Raw genomic sequence first — 18245 nt, 5'->3', positions numbered from 1 at the left:
GGCTACGTTATTGCCGCAAACTTGCCGATATTAACGATATTATTCATTACAGATATGGAAGTAACTGTTTCAATGCTCGTAATGTACTCGCGAGAAGAAAAAAAATGGCGTTCGGCGCGTGCGGCTTGCTCCGCCGGCCGCCATTTTTGTTTTGGTGTCCCGCACTACGTACAGTGGCAGCCGCCTATTTGTTGACCTGTTGTCATCCCGCAGCAAACGCAAAATGAAAAAAGAAAATATATGTGTGTATATATATATATATATATATATATATATATATATATATATATATATAATTTTTTTTCGGGAAATTTAACCCGCGTAATGATTGCACCCGCTAATTAGCGTCAATTTTTTTTTACAAAAAAGTGTGATCATGATGCGAGTAAATACGGTAAATAATTTGTTAAAGGGGGCCATGTAAGCCTATTGAACATAGTTGAATAAACCCACCACCCAGTTTATTGACAATGCCATATTTAAGTAAAAGCCCTTTGCTTGTACAGCTTCTTCCAAAAGCACCACTGGTCATTTCAGGGTGGCTTACTGACTAGACAGGCTAAATTTGTTCAGTAGCTGTGACCAATCAGTGCAAATTGAAAAACCAGCAAAGTGGCTGAAAAAGAAAGAACTAAAAGTCATAGAGAAAATTAACTGAGCAAGCACAGTGGTTTACATTCCAAAAACTCGCCATGTCCAGGTTAAAACATGCAAGACAGGACCAGAAGGGGGAAAGCCACTGCATTGATGAAACAAACTTCTGTCTTGTTAACTGTTGCAGGACCCCTTTATAGTTTAGAAAGAACCAATTTTTCTTGGTCCTGGTGCACTAAAAGTTTCACTAGAAGTGAAGTGCACACAAGCCTTTATTGTCCGTCTGCTATGTAGACAGGTAATCAACTTCAGTATTGAGGAGACTCGTACCTTTTAAAGTAGCCAGGTTATGGAGCTCTTTTTATGAGAACCAGCAGCCAATCCTAATGATGTGCTTAAGTCTTTGTGAGATATTGCAGGCTATTATTATTACTGTATGAAGGTGGAGGATCAATATTGTGTCACCTGCTGCACTAAAGTACACAACAGTTAAGCCATTAAGGATAGATGGTGCATTTCTTTATTGATTGTCATTCATCACTTCAAATCACCATTTTTGTCAGTCAAGCTCCACATTCAGTAAAAACTTGACTTCTGTATTTAATGTAAGTCTTCTTATATTGGTACACTTGTGTGCTTATTGTCAATGAAAAAAAATTGTGATGTATTCTGCATTCACCTTTGAAGGTCTGTGCTTATTGCATTGCCTGTGCAAGCTTGAGTTAATATCCTTTTTTATGCATCAATTTGCTGAACTCTAAGTTTATTTTGTGTAGCACTGAAATAGCATTGTGCTGCTTACCCGAGGCAAGATATACTGGCTGGCTTACCCATAGTCTTTGTGGAACTATAAAGTGGTTTTAAGTTTTGTTGTTGTAAGCATTTTGTTTGGCATTTTGTCGCGGAGAGCAAAGGCCCACTGCAGTCCTTCCCCCACTATGCCTGGCTTTCATCCCAAATGAGGATGCCTTGTGTGAGGTTATCTCTGTGCTCAAGGAACTTGCATGCCATCTGTATTGTTGAAGGTTCCTCTGCTTCCCTGGCATTCCTTATGGAAATGTGTAACCCTGGCTTTGTTTGCCCCCTCCCCCAGGCTACCTTCCCCAAGCAAAACATTCAAAACTTGATCTCCTTCCAAAAATCCTGTATAGCCAACCCCATGGTTCTATTTTGTAAGTAAGGTTGTTGTCTCTGCCCGACATTCTTTCTGTGAGCTTTATAGTAAAGCCTTGTTCATCTGGCACCTTTACCACCTTCTCAACCTGAACAGCACTGCAGAAAAAGTTTATAATCTGCTGGGCATTCATATTCTCTTGTTTAATGAGCCATTAAGAATTATTCTGTGCTGTTATAAAAAGGTGGCATTACACACCAATCTTTCAAGAAGCTGCAGTTGGGCATAATGTAAGCCAACAAGGACGATCTTCCTCTTGATATTGCATATGAAGGGAAGCTGCTAAATGTTGGCATGGTTCTTTCATACACCACCTACTACATCCCATATGTTGGGCTTTTCACTGTACATAACAGATGAAGTGACTAAACCTTGCAAACGCTCACTTACAGCACACTTGGTGCCACTCCGTTGGAACAGTACAATCGGGGATTATCACATTAATTATATTGTGCATTCTTCCTTTGGATTATGAGCACTGAAGCTGTCATGAAAAATGACAATAATAAAAAAATAATTTCAAGCTTACATTAGACAGTGGCCCTGCAGTTTTGGCTACCATGACCATATTCTTCTCAGGATCAGCTCACATTTAGTGAGTTCACCTTCTGGATTAGGAGGTGTTGTTTGTGGATCCTTGTTACAGTAGGAGGCTTCTTGTTATACTTGTACTGGTGCTTAGGAACAAACTATGCTGTCTTCACTGGGCAAGTAATGGGCCATCATTTAGTAAGGTGTGTGTAGAATTAGCCAAAACAAAGCCATCAGCAGTTTAAGAAGTTGACATTGCTCCTTGTTCCCAGTGTGCATGCTGTTAAAACTGCATGCGTGGATAGTAGTTGTATGTCTGATAAACAAGGCTTGACTTGGCTCTTTCTTTGCTAGCACATTGCTTTGTACCCAACTTGTGTGCCGCGTAAATTTTTTTTTTCCTTTGCATTGATTGGCGCTGCAAATTGTGCCCAGCTTACAATCATAGCTATAATATTTTTTGTCTGCTTTATCTTTTATGTCTCTTTGTGCCTCTTTGCTTATGTTCTTACTTCTAAGAGCCATGCATTTTTGCAATGCACTTCTGAGATCGAGGCATGCATGCTTTAACTCGAGGTGGCTCATTCTAATATTAGAAGTAGCAGTTTGCTGCATGTCATTTCACTGCTTACCAAGTTCATAGGGTAAACATTGCTAATCACATCATTTTGAATTCAAATTGAGAAGGTGAATATTATATCAAGTGTAAACGTTCTGATCACATCTGACGCATGTATGTCATCTCAAGTTATGGTTGGTGTGCATTGATTGCAAGGTGCACATCTCACACCCTAGTCTGGGCTGTGTGAAAGGCACAAGAAATAATGTAACATATACAAGATCTGTGAACAAAATTTCGTTGTCTATAACGTTAGCTTAGAACATATTAGCATTCAAGCAGTAGGAGAACATCTGTTGGGTGGCCTGCAAGCTTGTGCAATATGGGTGGAAGTATAGTGCGTGCGCCTCTTGCAGCTCGGCCCCTGAACTGAGCTCACTGTGGAACCCATCACTGCGCAAGACATTGTCACATCCAGCTGCAGCGCACAAGTGTACCCGGGGCAGTGTGTCGGTGGTGGACAGTGGCACGTCAAAGTCCATGCGCCAGCGTGACAAGAAGCTTGTGCGGCCCGCTGAGGCAGAGGATCGCAAAGTGCCGCAACACAGCCCGGGCAAAGGGAAGCGCACCTTCCTCGAAGGCTTTCGCAACACGCTGCGGCCCAAGGCAGCTGCCAAGCCCGAGGCTGCCCTTTGCTTCAGCCACAGCTTAGACTCGGCCAGTCGGGCAGCAGCAACACTCGAGCCCACGGCCGATGGCCGTCGCTGGTCCGAGACGGTAAGGGCTCCTCTCGAGGCCCCGTTGGCCACTAGTGCGGCCCAGGACTGATGTGCCATGCTTGTAGATATGTACAGAGAGCTGCAAGGTGATAACTGTGTTCGAAAAGTGTGCCCAACTTACCATGCATGGTTGTTTGTGTCACCAATGCTCTGTGCAGGGGCACCCATGCAGGATGCTGCATGCGTGCAGCTACTCACAGCATTGCTAACCCGAGTCTGAATGTTGTACATAGGTGTAAATGGCAGTCAATGTATCATGGGCACGAGACGTCCGGCAGGCTGTAGTTAGGCCTAGCTGTTGTTTGACTCACATCGGTGTTGTCCAACGCAAGTGCTACCTTGTGACAGGGTGTGCTCACCTGGGTTGGTCGACTGCAGGTCCCTCCAAGAACAAGGAAAAATGCTCAGCTTCCCTGAAATGCTCCATGCTAGTTGGGAGTTCGTTCGTTCTGGCTGTTGTGCTCTGCATTGTCGCACCAGTTGTTTCCTCTCTTGCTCTCCTGATCAAGTCTCCAGGACCTGTGCTTGAACGATGAGTTGTAAACTAGCAATTCAGCCAAATTGATATGGTGGAAGATGAGACTACATGAAAACACAGTACCTTGACAAGCAGCGCTGTGGCCAGTGTTTCCCGGCCAGCCGTGATCCTTTCCTCTCCAGTCTTTCGAAAATGGTTTTGAGCAGGTGGCTTGGCTGCAGCACTTCTGTGACTGGGCAAAGCAAGGGAGATGCATAATATTTTACACCGGCAGGAGAATGGCTTGTTTGTATAGTGTGAAATACGAGCTGTACATTATGTGAGTCTACTTCAAAGACCCGTGCAGAATGGAAGAAGCAAGGGATGTATAAAGTACTAGTCAGTATTTATGGCTAAATGATTTTATAATAAACTTGTTCACTTGCATGTTGTTTGTGTGTCATAATCATCGAGTACCAAGTGACCCTTCTGTACTAACCATGCAAGCGCATTTCCTGGAGGGTGGGCACGTGCCAAAAGCAGGTAAGTAGCAACCTTGCATGCAGCTTTGTCACCCTTACTGTGAACCAGAAATAGCAACAACCAGAAGCAAGTTTTTGTCCATGTGTGTGTGCTTCCTGATGCTTCTAACTCGCATCCAATGCATTGAAATTTCTATGCTCGGAGGCATTTGGTGGAAAGGCATTACATCTGTACATGAAGCATCCATCTTTGATGACTGTTGCACTCTTAATTCATTTGGTCTATTCTGCATTCTGCAAGGTAGAATTTAATGCTAACTTGGTTTCATCTTGCTGTGTCATTTGCATTGCCAGTTGAAGCTTATTACAGAAAGCAAATGTAAAAAACAGTATTATTTTTCAATAAATCAAGGCATTTGTTGAGCTGAGCTGCTAAGTGCAGGTGATCCAAATGAAAACATAAAATATTTCTTTTGTAATTTAAATATGCTCACAATGATAATTTGTCATTTTCTACGTAGACACGATTAAGTTCAACATAACTGTTGCAGCTATTTGAACGCTGGGATTCCAGTAGACAACCTTTTCTTCTTAAATGTATCTATCCGTGCTCCGTAAGCTCCGCCTCCTGCAGACAGTTGAATGATGTGCCTTTCTCAGTAGTAGTGATGCCATTGCAATTTTTCTGTTACATTTGTTGTGCTAGGCACCAGTTGACACATCTTGCTACAGTGGATGGATGAAAGTTCCCTATTGTAGATGGATGGAGGGATATTAGGAGCATCCCATTTGAAATTGTGTGGTGGCTGACAAGCCACCAAGCTCATTCCTTAACCTTTGTTCTGTGTTTAATATCTTAAGATCCATGGATCATGTAAACCTTGAACCTGAAGGAAATTTATTGTCCTAAATGGTACTGTCTTGTCTTCTGATTCTGTTTATTCTCTGTCTTAACACCACAAGTACTCCAGCAGTCTTTAAGTATTCTCCACTGCCAATTAAGTTTTTTTTTTTTTTTTTCTCAATTAGCTACGTGTTGGTGATCCTAGCATCTATAGCGATTTGTTAAGGCTCACTCACACTAGGCTGACCAGACATCGATTTCGGTATGCCAACTGTCAGCGCCAGCGTTTTTTACCTTCGTGTCAGTGCCTCTGTTGCACTGTACCGATGCCGAGTTCTCCACCAACCGTCTGCAGATTGTCAGTGTCGGTACAGCGCGACAGAGGCGCTGACATGAAGGAAAAAATGCTGTCAACAGTCAGCAGACCAAAATCTGTGTAGAGTCGGCCTAGTGTGAGTGAGCCTTTAGACCACACGTTTTTCCAGCTTTTGAAAATTGTTCTGAAAAGGAAAGTTAGCATGCACTTGAAAATAGCACGGAACTACAAATGAAATTCCTTCCCAGAACAAATTTTTCAATAAAACATTTGTTTAAGCCAGTTGGTTCATAGCTGAAAACCTTGATGAGCAGCAGAAAAAACAAAGACACAAGTACACGGACATACATTGCCCCCATCCTGTGTACTTCTTTGTCCGTGTTTTTTTCACTGCTCGTCAAGGATTTCAGCAAATTTTCCAACTGGAAAGCATTTTCTTAGGAAACGTGGTTCGTTTGCTATGTACTACTATTTTCAGGTTGTTTGTTTTCCCTTTCATGAAAATTTCTCCGCCTTGGTAGATTCATATTGAACTCAATTGCTTATCAAAATTGGCTGTTCCTTCTAATTGCTAGCAAATTTTCAAGGTTATGTTTGAGTAACTCTTGTATGTTGCAGCATCAGGGGTACTTGCATGTTTAATTTTACCCATGGTTAAAAATCTTTCGCACAGGTGTCGGTAATTTGCTGCGCAGCAAGTTTTTGTATTTCATGTTTCTCCTCCTCTGCTCCAGAACTCGTCGTGAGGGGAGTGACTGTCATTTTCTTAACACTTTTATAGTTGCATGTAGAGAATTACCCAAGGGTAAAGCTCCATGCACGCAGCTCTTGATAGTTCCTGGTGCAAAACATTTGTGCAAACAGCTTTCCACTTGGCTCCTACCGAGCCTTCGAAGCTACTGACAGGAGCACAGAAAAGCTGTACGAGAAGTGTGGGTACATAGCACCTTGGCATTTTTGTGCTGGATAGCAGAATGAAGGATAGCAGAGGTGCTTGCTAGGTCTCCAAATATTAATGGCACTCATCACTGGTGTTCTAGTCACCCTTTTGCCTCAAACTGACCAGAAAGAACAGGAACATGCATCCTGGCATTTGTGCAAATTTCTGCTGCACTTGTGTTTGTACTCCGACAGGACTGATGCACCCCGAGTTGCAATAGCTGTAACGTAACATTAAGGTTGTCACACACTTCGAAAACTGCATTGCGAGCATAGCAGCTCTCGGCAAGTGCTACTTTGCTCTCAAGATGCTAGTGCTGGATGTAGTAGCTGAGCTACAGTGGCTCAGAGGCTGAGGTGTTCGGTTGCTGAGTACATTGCTGTAGCGCCGTGGACTGAGAGCGATGCAGTTGTGGGGAGCTACGGACTTTCGCCTCAGGGAGGTGCCCGAACATGTCGCAGGGATTTACCCATGTGAACTACCACTGATCTATGTACCCCACATGCAGTCGTGGCCCAATGCTCTACATTAGTTTGAGGCCACTGGCCCGCAGTTCTTTAACGTGCTCACAATATTTTTAGACAAGTGTTTATGCTTTCCGCCACCATGGGACGTGGCCTTCGCAGCTGGGATTGCATCCCACGATTTCGTGCTCGGCAACAGAATGGCATAGCCTAGGGTGAACCACAGCAGTAGGTGGGATGAATTAAGGTTCTGACTGGGCATGTTATAAAAAGAAAATAATTAAAGAGTAAAGAAAACGGCTATTAGCTAGCTACTGTTACCGTTAAAAGCAGCTTGGTAAGCCAGAAAAGAGGAAGCAACGAAAGACTGTGGCGACACCGCCTTGAACTTGCCGCACCAGCTCGCCATGGTGCCATGGATTTTGACTGCCTCTGCCCGGTTCTAGTTTGTCATATGGACTATGTTGTAACCGAACAGAGCTGAAAACGAAACTTGACAAGTTTCCAGAACTTTTACTGAACCACAACTGCTAAAATACGAAAAAAATACTTTGAAATCCTTGACGTCACACCAATGGCCCTGCGGTTTCGGCGTGAAATTCCAAAAATAAAACTTTGAGCAACGCTTTCTCTTTAACAATCAACTTATTACCGCGCAATTAAGGAAAAATAGTTTTCAAAGTCCATTAGTACCCAGGTTCGAGTTTTGTTTTGTAGTGGTATGCAATTTTTTTTTTTACTTTCAACATAAGGGCCCTCAATATTTGGCTGTGCGTGTTCACAAAAAGATCTTGTGCTCACCGCTGCACAGTTTTTGCTCAAATTTTGCAGAATGATCGCATTTTGGCGTCGACTTCATTTAGTGTTACACTTGACGCGATTAGTCGCCTTTTTTTTAAGGCAAAAATGAGAAACTGTTTTCATCTATGGGAAAATGGCGTCTGAAAAGCTGGCCCTGGATGGATGTCATGAGCGTCCCCTTTGGAACGGGCCGGTGGGTTGCGCCACCAAGCTCTTGCTATCTGAAATTTGAATTTACTCTTTTTCCATTTGGCTCCCTGATGGATGAGCGTTCCGCCTCCCCCTCCCTTTCTTTCCGACTTAGTTCTGTTGCACACTTCCCAAACATAATTCTCAATCACTGGCGGCTCTTCTGAGTCTCTAAGGTGTGTTTCTGTAACCGCATAGACTCCTATTTGTTCGCATAGACTCCTATTTAACTGCTCCTCAATCTCTGCCCACTTTTCCTTTCTTCTGCCGCCCTGCATGTTTATGTAGCCTATTGCATGGCGAGCTCTCTTTCTTGCTTTCCTCCTTTTTCTGTTATTGAGGGGACCTTCATTACTACCTACTCTGGCCTCCTGAGCGCCCATGGGCCCCCTAAAAAAGCAACAGCGCGATCACCAAGTCGCCAGCCCATTTCTCGTGCCAGCCTGTAATTGAAGTGGATCCCGTCTTGTTTAAAACCTCCACATCTTCTCACTTCCCTGTTTACTTTGACAACCTCGAAGCCTTTCTCTCGGCTCATTTTCCATATCGCCTCATTAGCAGCCACTATGGCTCTTTGTATGTGACTGTCAGGTACAGGCACCGTGCACACCTCGATCTGCCCCTGAGGGGATAGCTCGCGCAAGTCGTCCACCCCCTTAGCCAAGCGCTGGGCTAGTCCTGTCCCTTTCCTGTTTAGGACGTCATTTAGCCCACCTGCTACTATGACAAGGTTGCGCACGTGGCCATTTTCCGCGAGCTTTTCTTCCAGTGTCCACCCTGGAAATGTCCCTACCGCCACTTTTTATCGCCTTTCACCCTCTCCACAATTTCTGAGCACCCAGCCAGGTTTCAGTCGCCGGCGATAATGACCCTTTCACTCTCTCCTACCTCCCTGCTTCCCTTTGTCCTGTTCCGCGCGATTCGGACTCGACAAGGGGCATTGTCCCCTGTGCCCCTGCTTTTTCCGCGTAGCAGCCTCAAGGTAGGTGCCGCTCTTTCTAGCTAACACTTCACGTTGCCCGCATTCCACGTACTTTGCTAGCCCTCCCTCTCCTGTCACGTCGGGGGACTGCGTTCCATTGTCACGCACATTCTCGTTCACAATGGCGGCCCTCTTCAGCTTTTCCTCGGCTGCTTTGTCTTTTTTCAACTACCTTCCGTGCATCACGCTACCTGTTTAGCTCATTTTTGCGTTGTTCGACCTGTTTGACATGTTCTTCCTGGAAGGCCTCCATTTTCGGCAGACTAGTATCGACATCGCAATGTGTGCCGGTTGACTCGATTGCCTCTCTATCCGTGCCCTCATCTGCCCTGAGGGATGCCCCGCGCACTGCCTGCTTTCCCGGCTTTCTTGCCATGTATTGCACGGCTTTTTCTGATGCAAATACTATAACATTGCAGAGCACGCGCCTTTTAGCAAAAACCGATACGCAAAGGATCCAAATGCTCAAAATGTCGCAAAGCAACTCTCACCACTGTTTCAAAAGCAATCAGTGCTGCAGAGACATAAGATATGACACGCTCAACCACGCGCCCACGCTCTCACTTTCCTACCAAAACACTCGTAGTAAAACCAATAGCTATTAGTCTCAACTATTAGTAGTCAACTATTCGTAGTCTCGACTATTACTAATAGCTATTCGTCTCTAATAACTCAACGTCCCACCCGGCTGCACGTGTTGAAGCACGGCGCGAAAGGGCGCTCTAACCGTCCTGCAAAACCAAATGTACAGTGCTCACGGATTGAAATAGGACACGGAGCATTTAGTACAACCCTACATATGTGCAAAGTACGCGAGAGCACAATGTCATGTCGCTAGGAATTTGGTCACCAAAGGTGACTAGGGCTCCGATGTAAGTGTACGCGCCAGAATTACGTCGATGTGACGAACTGCAGCCGGTTGAAGCGAAAGTATGCGCATTACTTAGCCCTAAATTGACGCGTTTCATTCCGTGAGCACTGTACATGAAACACACCTGCGCACACGTAATACAAGACAAAAAAAAAACAATTACTGTTTAAAGAAAAAAAAACGGCAAATCAAAAACAGAAGCAAGCTCAAAGCATGCACAAAAACTTATGATTTTGTCGCCGCCACGGAGCCCCGAAAAGCACGTCCATTCGCCACAATATCTCAAGCAACTCCCACAGACTTGTGTCGCCACCTGCCGTCATCTGCAGAAAGCAACGTTTCAGGGAGGGCTGCCGCGTGTTGCCCGCTCCTGAAACGGGCGGCTGCCCTCCCTGAAACGCTTTCTGCAGATGACGACAGGTGGCGAAACAAGTTAATGCATGCGCCGTCGTGGCAGCAGCTCTCATCCCCATAAGCGCAAGCAAATTTGCACTTTTTTCTTAGAAACCAGGCAATTAACTGTGCCAAGTGTTATACCAAACGAAATCGACGCCAAAATGCGATCGTTCTGCAAAATTTGAGCAAGAACAGTGCAGCGGTGAACGCAAAATCTTTTTTTGAACACACGCAGCCAAATATTCAGGACCCTGTAGTGTACGCTGCTAAAATAAATGCGTCAGGGGAAGCTAGTGCAAGTCTTTCAGTGTGGCTTCGCCACGTGTTTCAGTCTTGATTCCGTTCGAGTACACCGTAAAGTGCGCTTTCTAGCCCACTGTAGTTCTGGCATGCCAACGCTCTGATTAGCTGGAGCCTGTCTACCAATCCATGGAGTACCCTTTGGTAGCCACACGCGCGCAAACGGCTACCGGCCGTAGGCATCTAAATTTGAAGATGTTAGCAGTAATTGGTGCTTTGCAACACCGCAACTCGGCATTATGGCGCCATTTGAATCGTTCCTCCCTTCTGGACTGCGTGGTGTGGCGCGCCGTAGTGTTTGCTGCATGTAATGGGACGATATAGTGATATAGGTATTATATACGAAAGTTAAGGTCGAGATCAGGTAGGCAAAAGGCTAGATGACGGTAGCTGCAGTATAACCTGAATAAATCAAGCAGGCTAGATGACTATCTCCTCCCCATTCCAAAGGGGGATGTGAAAAACCTTATGCTGACAGCGGCCGTTTTCTCCGGTGCGGCAAAGCAGTAATGCAGCACAGCAGACGTTAGACAGATGCCTTTGCGATGGTTTTAAATGTCAATGGCTTTCTAAAGAACGTCATAGAGATCGCTTTTTGCGTTGACCTGTTGCATCGCGACTGCGCTGCCGAGGGCTGCACGGGATCCCGAAGGGACTTGCATTGCGCTATGGTAAGCGGGGTTAAACCGAGCTCTGTGCAGTTTCAGCCCATTATAGCTCTTCCCGTAGCGATCTCTTACAACTTATTGAAATACTCAGGCGCTATATACGAGCAGTGCGCTGTGTAATTTATCAATCCGCCCTACTTACATGCGTTCTGAATTTCCAATCGTTATGTAGTCCATTGCAGCATATGACATGCGCACTACGTCGGGAGATATCATTAGATTCGTTGACAGCATGCAGGCACCCAATGTTATGACGGTGAAAGGGGCTGGTTGCCGGTCTCAGAATCGAAAGCGTTCGTTCTATGCATACCCCTAAATTCGTTTTGCGTGAAATGAATGGATGCGCGGAAGCAGGTTTCTCCTCACGAGTCCTCACGTTGTGGAGAAACCAGCTTGGATGAGCGCTATGCGTTTCGCTGCACGGTTGACCAAGACAAACCGGTAAGGTGCTTGTAATTTCGCACGAGCGGCGTGTCTGCGCTCGGTGGCGTGCTAGGCAAAGCAGAGAGGTAAGAACCCTTGCGCGTGATCGCCTGCGACCGAGAACAAGAAAAATTAATAAATGAATACAAAATGATGAGTGTGAGCGAGTAAGGGATGAGAGGAAAGCACAGTGGAAATGCATGTGAGGGAGATGACAATGGTTAGAGAATGAGAGGGGGAAAAAAGACTCCGCGACGGAGGATGTTGGGTCGTGATGTTCAATTCTCTCGCTACCAGAAAGGCGGAGAGGTCGGCTGGGAGAGCGCGTCTCCGTAACCTGCCTGCCTAGCTTAATCTTTAGTGTTAAATTTTTGAAGTGTCTATTTTTAAACGTAGAGTCCAGTGTGCTTATGAATTAAGAGGAAGCTATAGCTCGGGCCCAACTCCGATGTCACCTATTCAGATAAATGCAAAACTAAAAAAAAAGATGTTTTTCTTATACGTTTTCCTGAGATAACCCCTGGAACGATTTTAATGAAATTTGTTGCGCTAGAAAAAGAAATATACATTTTATTGACTGTTGGAAGCTAAATTTTAAAGTTCGAGAAATAAAATATAGCAGCACGAAGTTTACAAATCCGTAACTTTGCACCAAGGACAGATATCGCAGTTATGTAAAGAGCCTCGTTTAGAACATCCAAAGCGAACGAACTTAATATATTAATCTAACGTTAATTTGTTACAATGTTTACAAGGCTTTTGCAAAAGTCGTACTCGTATATTGTGTATTTAGGAGCCATGTATGAAATCAATTTTGGACGCTTAAGATGTACTATTAGGTATAATTTACAGAATTGCGGTATCATTTTTCATTGCTGAGTTACCGACTTGTAAACTTGATAGTATCGTTTTCTGATAATTTTGAATTTGTAACAATTTTTATAAAGAAATCAATGTGTAAATCAATTTTGCTGCTAGCAGTCACTAGATTCCAGCTTTTTTCTTTAAAGGAAAACAAACCTAATCAAATTTGGTGCAGTGGTTGCCGAGATAACACAGTTTCGTCCGAAAGGCGGAGCATCGATTGCGATAGCAAATTAGGGGACAGCTATACGAAGTAAGGATAGTAGTTTATCGGTCGTATAAACTTGTAAACACAGGCATACTAACTAGATTAACAAGCATGGTGTCGCGCCCACAAGCAAACATGAACACATCACACTGGATGACTGCGGAAACTTGATGACAAACGCTGGAGTGGGAAAGCGCGGCAGCAGCAGCGAGCTAAATGACCTCGCATCAACGCGAAGCAAGCGGCGGAAACAGCGCACGGCAGACTGTCCCCGTCGCAGATGGCTTTCAAGATACAGCGGCCCGGGCGAACGTTCACAGCCGCCCGGGCCGTCGGGAGTAGAACGCCCCCTCGCTATCCTCCCTCCGGAGCCTTGCGTGTGACGGAAGACTGCGCGCTTCCTCCCCGCTTTCCTCCCTTGCGTGGGCGAGATTGAGCCGCGGACGCCGGCTCACCCTCGCGCGCTTTCACTCGCGCATACAGCATACGGCGCGTGACGACGATTTTATCGCCCTTGGACTTATGGCGATGCCGACGGTGACGCCGACGGCAGAAATATGCCTGGAGCGTTCATATAATTGCTATTGCAATAAAACGATTTCTCCGTTCACATGTAAGTATATAGGAGCGCCCGAGCTAAAGCTTCCTTTTAACTCCATTCCCCGGTTATATGAACTTTGAAAACGTCAAAGTAGAACATATATGTGCCACTTTCTGGCGTTTTGATTAACAATATAGATATGAATAATTTGACACAAAAGGAAAATAATTTATCCGATTCGGTATTCATAACTCGTCTTCAGAAACTCGGCGTTTTTTTTTTTTTTTGATGTGCATAAGTCATTAATTATTGAGCATATATTGAGAAATATCCAAATGAATTCTTCCGGTGGAGATATCTGTTCTGGTTTCATGTTTTCGGAGTTCCAGCATGCGAAATATGAAAATGTGCCATGTAACTAGGGGCTTACGCTTTACAGGGTGTCCCACGTAACTTGAACCAAGCATTAAACTATGCAAATGCCACGTAGCTGGACAGAACCAAGGAGGTAATGTTGTTTGCCGTCGCTTGGAGAGAGAGAGAAAGAAGCCTTTATTGTTCGAAAGCGTCCCGAGCAAAGCCCAGTATCACCCTGAACCCTGTGGCTTGGACTGCCCTGTTGGCCCTGGCGACGAGTTGTCGTGGCTGTTCCAGGTCCCCGAGGGCGAGCTTGACCTCCCACGTTTAAAATAGGTGGTCTTCGTTTGCTTGTTGTGCTTGTTTCGCATCCGTTTCCGGTTGCATTTCACTGCCTTCCTGCCACGGTATTCCAGGAGCAAGTGTGCCAGGGTGTCGGGTACGTTGCAGAGTGGGCAGAGATAGCCGTGGAGCGTCGAGTAGAGGCGACGCATTGTCGTTCCGTGAGTGTACGTGTTACTTTGTAGGCGTCTGAAGATCATGTTTTCTTCCCTGCCGAGTTTTGGGGGCCGTGGAGGGTACACCCGGCGCTCAAGCCTGTGGTGTTGTAATATGGCCAAATAGTTGGTGGGTACGGCTTCCGCCTCTTCTGTCGCGGGTCGGAGAGCGCGTGGGGCGAGGGGAGCCCGGCTGACGTGCTCGCGGGCAGCGAAGTGGACCGCTTCGTTCCTCTCTAGACCCTCGGGTCCGGGTAGCATTTTTACAAGTCCGGGTACCCACGTAACGTGGGTACCCGGACACGCAGGCGTACGGGAGCGGAGTGCTTCGCCGTTTTAGCATCTTGAGTGCATCGGCCGAGATGCGGCTCTTCGAGAAGTTTCTGCAGGCGGCCTGAGAGTCGGTGAATATAACCGCTGCGTCTGTGCATGTGGGGGTGGCGAGAGCGGTTGCCGCCTCTTCAGCCGTTTCCGGGTTGCGTGCCTTGATAGTTGCCGATGCTAACTTGCAGCCTCGGGAGTCTACGACGTTGAGAGCGTACGCGTTTCGATGCGGTTACTTGGCCGCGTCGGAGTATATCTCGCTTGGAGATACTCAGATGATTTTTTCAACCCGCCTAATTAGATAATTAATATATAATTAATCAACTTCTCAAATATTATAGTTAGATACATGCAAAGTTCCTCTAGCGACCGGTCGCGTGGCAATTTTGCGTGTATTCGCGGGCTTCTTTCACGCTCGAAAAAACACTTTCATGTAGCAGGTATTGAACTATAGAAAGCTGGATCGGGAATTTTTCATGTTGCTCTACAATTTTCTCATTGACACTTTTCATCTTATTATAATACTTCAGAAGATGATTAATTAAGACTAATTATGTAATTAGGCGGAATGCAAAAAATTATCTGCAAACGACGGCAAACAACATTACCTTGGTTCTGTCCAGCTACGTGGCATTTGCATATTTTTAAATTTTGGTGCATGATAGTGGGCACACCCCGTTTGCCAAACGCAAAAAAGAAAGAAAAAAAACGCTGACGGGGATTTAAAGTTCCTATGCTCTATTTGCCTATTTCCTATGCTCTATCGCTTCAGCAGGCGAATTTACTACACCTATCGCAGTCTAGCATATGTTGCCCATCTCTTCTTAACCTTTTCTTTCTTCATTAAAACCTCCATCTCGATATTGCACAGTTACCTATGCCTGTAGCGACTACGGTGCTATCAACCTCGTCCCTTATTTTTTTCTACCAATACTCTAAACATCGCTTGCTTATCTCGTCTGCTGACCATGATTGGTGCTTCCACCCTATGAATCTCTGCGCTTACTGAAGGTCGACGTTTCTTTCAGATCTTGCTGGGTGAAGATCTTGACATTCCGTTACTGTGTGCCGAGTCGTCTCCGGACTTTGGCTGCAGCATACACGTCCTGTTGCCAATATTTGTTCCAGTATGCTTTTGTCCTCGGCCAGCCAGCTCGGGCCTCAACTAGCCAGGCACTCCCTTTTGTGTTACTGTACAGATTTTCCTTCCTGGTTTCTTGCTGTATTTGTAAATCTCCATGGTCTTTTTTGTTTCCATCGTTTGCATCCAATTTGCCTTCTCTCTCACTATCTTTTTGATGACTCCGGGTTGTCTGTTTACACTTTCAATTACCCTGTACTCGTTTGCCAACTTTCTTGACCTCTTCCTTCATTCCGTGTCTACGCTTTTGAGGTGCAGGTATTTGTGCAGTTTAGCCAGCCATTTCTTTTCATACGTGTTTCGGAGTATCTCTTCAAAACTAATTTTGTTCCGCGCTTCTCAGGCTTCAAAAGAGGGCCAACCCTTGTCACCCTGTACTGCCTCATTTGTGGGCCCCCAATGCCAATCGGCACGCTGACCTTTGGCTAAGTTCCAACCACGATCGAAGACCTCCGATTTTTAGCACAGAATAGCACTTAAACGGCGCCAGCACAGTAAACGTTAGTGCTGGCACCGTTACTCCTTTCCAAATTCCTCGCAACACCTGATATTTATTGTAGCCCCCAAGTGCTCTGTGTTGCGTTATTGCTGCATTCCGCTTTCCTTTCATTTTTAGATTATCTTGGTGGACGCTTGAGTAGGTACTTTCTTCGTTTATCTCGTTCGTTTACCTAAGGTAGATCCACTGTATTGCAGCGGTATTTATATTGCTTTACAATGAGTATCGGAGTTGCTATTAATTTGATGCCGCGTCTGACACCCCCCGAGGAGTACTAGCCAGCGCTACTCGCAGCCATGGTGGCGGATGAGCGGCCCTAGGATTCGTCCTCCCAGGATTAATCTTACTGCTAAATGCGCCGGTCCTCGCCGTGTCACTGAAGTTAAACGGTATTGGGCGCAGTGTGTCCTTGGGTAGGAGACTACCTGGGAGCACCGGGTGCTGACGGTTCTTTCCTTTTTTTTTTCTGTTGCGCCGTAGCATAGGTTACCGATTGAGCGAGGCACTCACGGTGTCCGCTGCAAAGGTACGCACCACTGCACCTAAGGTAGATCTACTGTATTGCAGCGGCTTGAACCAGCGATTCCGTGCACTGCGTCAAGGCGCGGGTATAGTCCGGCATTTCCAGCTTGCCACGAAGCGGCCGGCGAAGTCGAATACGTTATATGCCGGCGAGGCCAGGATCGCCGAAAATTTGGCCCCCCGCATTGTTCGGCGCGGTGAGCGCGGCCCCCCAGCACCGCGGCGGTCAACTGTCGCAGCAGTGCGCGCTCTCAAGTGGGCGATGACCGGGCGGTTTTGCGCTTGGCGGAAGCACAAACTCGGCGCAATCTTTTCGGTGCCGCCGAACTGGCCAGCATGCTGCCGGCCAGCCGAGATAGCGCGCGATGCACTCTGGCCTAGCGGCTCCGGCGTGAGATAGGACGAGCTCTATTCCCGTGCTGGCCACGCCAAAGCGCGCCGAATGATGCCAGGCACGCTGGCTACGCGGCGACGCTAGACTGTAGACCGTCCACTTTGCTCTGGCGTTGCGTCGGACTTTATCCGCGCCTTCAATCCGAGATGCGCTGACTCACTCCGCGGACCGGTTGTGCGTCCCCGTCCCCCTTATCATATTGCGATACACAATACACATGGCGCGCCGGGGCGTACTCTTAAAGGGGCACTGAAGAGGAAAACTAAATCAGTTTAGACCGACAAAGCACTCTTTGAAAACTCTGGGTTGTTGTTAATTTGGAAATAATAGGTTGCTTATTCGAGGAGAAAATCACGATAAAATAAAAAAATGAAGACTTCGCGCCGGAAGCATAGTGCCGATACGTCAATGTGAAGTCACGGATTTCAAAGTATTTTTTACGCATTTGGGCCGCGCTGGCTCTGTAACTTTTACCGAAACTTGGCATATTCAATCTTTGCCTCCGTTGGAACACAATTCAGTCGATCTTTGCCGATAAACAATTAACTAAGCCCTAGGAGACGCCGTCATGGCGTATGGTGCGGGAAGTGGGCGTCGGCAGCCGTCTTTCCTTGTTGAGCCTTTTATGGCTTATACCAAGCGTCTTCGCGCGGTAAGAGTGGCGCTTTTGATACTGTAGAAGGGTAATTCACTGTTACAGAACGTTTTTCTCGTTATAGTGTCCCTTTAACGTGTTATGGCACGCTTTTCCAAGGACGAAGCAACGTGCTCACATAGGATGCTCACAAACACGGTATGAGAGCCACGTGGTTAGGAGCTTCGGCTTTTTCCTCCTTCCCGTCGAAATGGCAGTCTACTATCTGCTAACCCCTACAGTCACGAGTTTCGATAGACTGCCGATTGAATGCGTGAAATTTACATATTAAGCAAGGTGCTGGATACTGCAGTGAAAGCAAGTGAATGTTGTAGGTTGACGCTTTGTGGCATTTTCCAGTGAGCCATAGAACGCAAACAAATGCCTACTTATTGTGCAGTGCATTTCTTCGAAAAAAAAAAGAAGAAAAAAGAAAATGCCCAGTTCAAGGCGCGTGAACTAGCTATTTATTTGCTGCAAGCATATTACGAGAG

At 46.0% G+C, this 18245-nt stretch overlaps 1 protein-coding gene across 3 annotated transcripts in view; it reads left to right on the top strand.

Annotated features, from left to right (window-relative positions):
- trio (trio Rho guanine nucleotide exchange factor) overlaps positions 1-4541 on the top strand; it is a 251643-nt gene extending 247102 nt beyond the window's left edge. For 2 of the 3 annotated variants that reach the window (XM_055061522.2, XM_050192948.3), the window contains exon 50: positions 3275-4541. In XM_055061522.2, the coding sequence (XP_054917497.2) occupies positions 3275-3686 (412 nt within the window). In that variant the 3' untranslated portion in view covers positions 3687-4541. Of the gene's footprint in view, positions 1-1687; positions 1767-3274 lie in introns of all 3 variants that reach the window. The other variant, XM_050192949.3, reaches the window with a different exon arrangement.
- Positions 4542-18245: the final 13704 nt, after the last annotated feature.

Source organism: Dermacentor andersoni, chromosome 1 (assembly GCF_023375885.2).
Source record: "Dermacentor andersoni chromosome 1, qqDerAnde1_hic_scaffold, whole genome shotgun sequence".
NCBI lineage: Eukaryota > Metazoa > Arthropoda > Arachnida > Ixodida > Ixodidae > Dermacentor > Dermacentor andersoni.
The sequence above is the reverse complement of the archived record's forward strand: the minus strand, read 5'-3'. Positions and strand labels throughout refer to the sequence as shown.